The sequence below is a fragment of the Manis pentadactyla genome, chromosome 4 (assembly GCF_030020395.1).
Source record: "Manis pentadactyla isolate mManPen7 chromosome 4, mManPen7.hap1, whole genome shotgun sequence".
In the NCBI taxonomy this organism is placed as follows: domain Eukaryota; kingdom Metazoa; phylum Chordata; class Mammalia; order Pholidota; family Manidae; genus Manis; species Manis pentadactyla.
Genome location: NC_080022.1, coordinates 45,992,698 through 45,998,925, shown reverse-complemented (window position 1 = coordinate 45,998,925; position 6,228 = coordinate 45,992,698). Strand labels below are relative to the sequence as shown.

Here is a 6,228-nt window from a genome sequence, read left to right as displayed (position 1 = left end):
CCATCAATGATTGCTGAATGAGAAAACTACTTAACTGTAGTAAAAGCCTGGCTTTAAAAAATGTTCACTCTTAAATTAATAAAAGTTATTTCATAGATAAGGAAAAGCAGACAGGAAATGTAAAGGGAGGTAACTATAAAATTCAAATAATAGAACAGAGTAGTATACAATGGCGTGTAAGTGGCCATGTGAGTGGCAGAGATGCCCAAGGACTTTTGGAGCTCCAAGGAGGGAAAGATGAGAGGGTGTGGCAGTTTCAGGAAGGCCGGCACTTACTCTTAAATTGAATTCCAAAGGCAAGGTTTGGTGACCTAGAACTTCGAATGATTATAATTATAAAGAGCGTTGGGTGGACAAGAGAGACCCTGGAATCCCTGAATTCCTATCAGAATATCAGTAATCGTATTGTATTGTGTTGTTTCTGCTATTTTAACATCTCAAGAGAAAGTGTTTCTCACTGAAAAGCTATCTCAAGAATCTGTTGTTTGAGTTACCCTGGCCCTTCTTGCTGCTGCTAGAATCGAGTGCTGTGACTGAGGCTCCATGGGATACCCCAGCTCCCAAGCCGTCTTGGAGATTCAATCACTCTTGATTCCAGAGAACAGTGTTTATGCCTTTCTTTGCCAGCCCCCTTGCTGTTATCCAGTCTGGACATGAGCATAATTCAGCAGATACCAAGCCCTGTGCTAGGTACTGGGAGATGCTGTGGAGGTGATCATCTATAGAGCTGACTAGCTTTTACTAACTGTAACACCGAATCAGACTGTGGTAAGTGCTACAAGAGTGTTACAAGCAAAGTGTTAAAGACGAAGTTAATTCTGTCCAAGTGTCAAGAAAGGGTCCAGAGAGAAGGTGACATTTCAGAGGACTCTAAAGTAGGAGAAGCATTTTGTTAGCTAGAGAAGGAATAGATGTGCCTTATTGGCAGAGGGAGCAGACGGGCAGGGGTGTGGAGTGTGAAAGATTGTTCTGAAAGGACAGGTGGCTGATGGTGGATATAGGGTTACTGAACCGTGAAACAAGTCAGTGTGAATGTATCGGAAGGTACAACTATTTCTGTATCTGAATGCACAAAAAGAGATATCTGGGAGAAGTGTCCTTTTATTGTCCATGCGTGTGTAGATCTCTCCTAGGCACTACAGAAAATGTAAGGAAAGATCCTTGCTCTGGAAATGTTTATATTCTATCTGGAAGAAAGATTAACTCACATAAATAATTTAAAATAGTATGACAACCTCTAAGGCAACGCATTAGACTGCCCCCAAACACAAGCTGAGCAGATACCTCCAGAGAGCACTCCTGCTGGCCAGACCACCCCCAGTGGTACAGGCAGGCTAGAGGTCAGCTGAACTAGCAGAGGGCCCTAGGACTCCACCTCAGAGACAGGAATAAAGGTCATGGGCTAACCCTCAGAGAACACTTCCTATGCAGCTGACACTGTTCGAGGTGCTTACATGATTCCACTAATTAAATCTTCAGAATTTTGCTGTTTGGGAGAAATAGTTATTATCTCCAGTTTACATATGAGGAAACTGAGGCACGGGGCCATAGTCAGAATTCAAATTCACGGATTCCAGTTCCAGAGTTGTGCAGTCTTTTTCATTTTTCTTCCCTGAGAATCTAGCACTGTATCCAGTGCTGGTGTTGAGATCTTAAAAAAACCAAAAACAGTTTTCCTTGAGAATTTTCAGGATAATAAGATTCAAATAAAAACAGACTTGAATGCCCCAAATTTGTAACTGCATTTTAGCTGTACAGCCTCAACTTCTGCCTGACCTAAGGCCGGCCAGAAAATGTTTCTTTTCATTTGCATATACTTTTTCCTTTTGTGACAATTTGGTGTTTCTGAACGCTAGGGGCTCCCGGATTCTCTGGTTCGAGAGTAACTTTTCCTTTTAGTTTTTTTTTTTTTTGAAGGGGGTGGGGGAAAATGTGGCCTTAATTATCCTACGTCTTAGGCAGCTTAAGGAAGGGGCTGTGCTTTCTGAATCGCTTCAGAGCCAAGTAAGGAGGTCCCTCTTTCCCTCTCTCTCTCGCTCTCTTTTTAAAAGGACGTAGTGAAATAAAAGTGCAGAAAACAAACCCAGGCGATCACAGCGGCAGCCAGAGGAGGAGGAAAAGTTGGGAGTTGGGGCAGGCGCTCGGAGCGGAGTGGCTGGGCTCCGCGCAGCTCCCATTCATTAGGTAACCCGCTGCGGAGGAAGGTGGCCCCGCGCCCGCGCTGCCCACCCGCTCGCGCGCGCACACAGACACACGCCAGCCCAGCGCGTCCCGCGCAGCGCACCTCTGCAAAAGTTTCTGCTCGGGATTCGGCTCTCTTCCCCTTGGACTTTAGAAAGATTTGGGGTTGAGAAAGCAAAGCGGAGGAGCACAAGAGGATCAGAGAACACCACCGTGTGCAGTTGGAAGCGGGCGGCGGGGCTGCGTTCTCGCCGCCGCGCCCCGAGCCCCGGCCGACCCCTCCACTCTCCCGAGCAGCCTCGGCCAGGAGGAGACCCGGGCGTCTGGGCGTGTGGCTGCTGTCGCGGGGCGTCTTCGCGGGGCAGGAGGCTCGCGTCGTCGCCAGCGCCATGCAAAACTACAAGTACGACAAGGCGATCGCCCCTGAGAGCAAGAACGGCGGCAGCCCGGCGCTCAACAACAACCCGAGGAAGGGCGGCAGCAAGCGAGTGCTGCTCGTCTGCCTCGACCTCTTCTGCCTCTTCATGGGTGAGCCCACCCCGCTGCCCCTCGGCCCCTCGGCGCGCCGCGCCGCGCGCGTCCCAGGCCGGCCCCGTGCTTGCGCGCGGGGCTCGGCGCTTCCTGGCTGGCCCGAGGCCGCGTCTCCTGCAGCGCCGCCCCGCACTGTCAGCCCCCGAGGCCCCCGCAGCCGTCTCGGGAGCTCCGCGCCGCGCTTGGCCCCCGCGCCCCCGCCCTCCCCGATCCCACTGGCTCCCCTCCTGTGCATGGGTGTTGAGTGCTTAGGCTTTCGCGGGCAATTGTAAACCGGCTCCATAAAAGCCGTATCCAGTTGGAATCACAGGCAGAATCCCACGGAAGGTGTGGGTTCGAACTTTTAGAATAGGGGAAGTTGGCTGAACCGTGACCTAGAGCCACCGCGTAGCTTGTGGCCCTCCATCCAAGTAAAATGGATCTCCTGGAACGCCGGGCTTCTGCCTGGAGCCGAGCTGCCTTCTCTCTGGCTGTGTGTAAACATCCAACCCTTCCGCTGTGGCTGCCTCGGCCCGGCCGGACTTGCACGCTGTCCTTTTCACTTGCTTTTCTCCTGAACGCCCCCCAGGGGTTTGTTAGGTGCATTCTAGGGGCTCGATGCGGGTTATCGATTTAGCAGTCACTTCTTAGGCGTCTACTTGTGTGCCAGTAGGGGGTCGTTTCTGAGCTTCGGTTTTAACTAGCCCCGTTCCCGATTCGTTGCAGTGCTGGTGAGGAGCCCCATTTCACCTACGAGGAAACTGAGGCACTGGGAAAGCCAAGCCGCGAGCATGTTTGGGGACCGCAATTAACTGCACTCCCAGAAAGTTGGGGCGATAGTACACTTGTTTAAGAAACTGGTTGGAAGCCCCAGCTCGAAGAGCGGTGGGAGTTAGAGGAATTGGAGTAGGAGAGTAGGAGGATTTATGAGCTCGGTGGGGGCAGGGAGAAAGCTATTGACATGCATTTGCACGAGTTCCAAGGTTGAAGTCAGCCTAAAATGTATTTTAAAAAGCGATTCATGGTGTAATGGAAAGCGCGCAGGTCCTGTCGTCAGAACACTGCCACTCTGCCACTTGCTGGGTGTGCCACCTAACTGCCACATTGGCCTCAGTTTCCTTATCAGTTGAGTGAGTGGGTTGAAATAGATGCTCTCCTAGGCCCCTTCCTCCATTAAGAACTCGGATTTAGTCGAGGAGCTGTTCTGCCAGCTCTGCTAACTGAAGAAACATCTGTGTTCCCAATTCAGCTGCCTTAAAATAGAACTCCTGCATGGAGTCTTAAGTCCCCTTTGAAATGGATTTGTCCGTGCAGAGTGTGCAAACCAAAGACTTATTGGACTGGAGTTAGACTTCCCTTGTGTTTATGACTCTTTTTGTAGCAGAGCCCTACTGAGTGAGGTCCATCTGTCCCTGGCTTGACTGTCCGTAGTAAATTTTGAGCATCAAAGAAAGATGGGACTCTTAAGAATTTAAAAATAAGAGCAGCCCCCTTTAGATACAGAGAGACGGTAAAATTGTGCACTGTGGAATGGAAAAAAAGTGACTGTAGTTCAGGTGGCAAGTCCCAGTCCCACCTCTTAATAGAAATTCAACATTAAGATGTTATGTAAAGGAATTGTCACTGGGGGGCCTCCCTTCCTGAAGGCCCCTGGCTTATGGGCTCAGTGGGAAGATTAGTACTTAAAGTCTCCCTGCCAAGCTATTGAATTTTTAAAAGACCCTCCTCCGTCCCGGGGGAGTACAAGGGAAACACTAAACACATTGAAGCTGTTTGCTGTAAACTTGCCTGGGGCTTCCCAGTGTTTACTGGTGTGTTTTGTTGGTGGTAGGCAAAACTCTTTCTAGACTGTGCAGTGTGCCTTCCACCTCCTACTTTGTGATTACGAAAGCATGCTTGACAGCCTTTGTACTATTACATTGTTCTCCTCCTCCCTTCCACTCTTCTGATTTCAGAAGGCAGCCCCAAGAGATGGTGTTATAAAGATTCTTATAAAGGAAAAGAGTGTGAAAAGGATTTTGCAAAAAGACACACCTATCAGCTATAGTTTTTAACCAGGGACACAAACCCCAAGACACTCTTGTGCATTGAAGGTGCAAGCAAGGTGTATCTTTACACATTTTAGTTCTTCATCTGCCTCAACTCACCCTGTGTACCCCCTTCCCGCTCAAAAAGTTAATATCTGTTTATCATGTTTATTCACTGTTGGTCTGTTTGAACAAATGCTTTTGTTTGCCTCAAAAAAGGCGAAAACATGACCCATAGCTATCCATTTTAAGGATATGTGCCTTGCCATTAACACCATGTCAGCAAAGTCATTTTCAAAGTGACTTATTATCAGTGTGTCTCCTATGCATAGGCCAAATTACAACATCATTAATTTAATGCCTTTCTATCACCTTTAATAGGAAAAGCTGTAAGGTAAATATTTACTTGAGAAATTTATGAAGGAGAACTCTCTTTGGCTTCCAAAATAAAATTAATAACACAACATACGATTTTAATATTCCACACACCACAGTCCTACAAAAAAAATGTTTCTACTTGGTTCACTTTTTGCCTAAGACTGTCAGTATGATTTAATTTTTATATAGTTTATTGATCATATGGTCTGTATTACAGGGCACTAATATATTAAAAAGAGAGACATAGTTTTCTGTTTGTTTTCTCACAGGAATATATACCAAGTTTCATCTCCTTGTATCTGGAAAAAATAAAAGCTGATGTGCAATGCAAGTGTTACGTAAGTGGAAATATGCACACAGTGTAACTTGTTTTACATACCTTTTTGGAATGTTAAATTCTTGGTGAAAAAGCAAAATCCTCTCTTATCTGGAGGCCAAAAAAATCTGTTGTCAGAGAACACCAGAGGAAGTTTACTTCCCATTGAGTAGCTGTCTTTGCTGGCTGATTGCTTCTATAAATACAGTTACAAATCATCTCGAGGTAGTTTTCTGAAATTGATTATTTTCCTTTCAGTTATGTAATAGTATCACTGCCTGTTTTTTGTGCATTGGTCCTTTGATTATTTTCCTTTCAATTATGTAATAGTATCACTGCCTGTTTTTTGTGCATTGGTCCCGGTGTACCAGGTTATATGAGAGCAGCAGAGACTATCCTCAGACAGGAAGAAAGGAGCATCTACTGTCTTTCTAAGGTCTGTTAGCTTCTTTTGCATAGAAGTTAGCTTATGTACTCCTCACTACGTAGAGATTATCTCCATTTTATAGATGCAATACCCAAGTGTCAGAAGGGAAGGCCTGAGGTTCACACTGAAGTTGAGTTGATACCTAATTCTCTTCACGGCTGGAATCTATCTCCCTCTTTTTCCCTCATTTGATGAATCCTGAAACCCAGATTCGCATCAGAAAATTCTGAAGCTCCATTTGCAGAAGGTCCTGCCTCCACTTTTTCCGGTTACTCATTTGCACCAAAGCAGATGCATAAGGCAGTTGGACTCTGGTCAGTGAAATGGTCTTGCTGCTCCCTGGCATTGTTTTGATGTATGGCTAGTTCTAGGACTAAATAATTCCCAGA

At 46.8% G+C, this 6,228-nt stretch overlaps 1 protein-coding gene across 1 annotated transcript in view; it reads left to right on the top strand.

Moving 5' to 3' along the window:
- The first annotated feature begins 2,000 nt into the window (after window positions 1-2,000).
- The window catches only part of PLPP3 (phospholipid phosphatase 3), an 80,603-nt gene continuing 76,375 nt past the window's right edge, over window positions 2,001-6,228 (top strand). Inside the window, exon 1 of the mRNA XM_036911212.2 lies at window positions 2,001-2,709. Coding sequence (XP_036767107.1) covers window positions 2,571-2,709 — 139 coding nt within the window. The 5' untranslated portion in view covers window positions 2,001-2,570. The remainder of the gene's footprint in view (window positions 2,710-6,228) is intronic.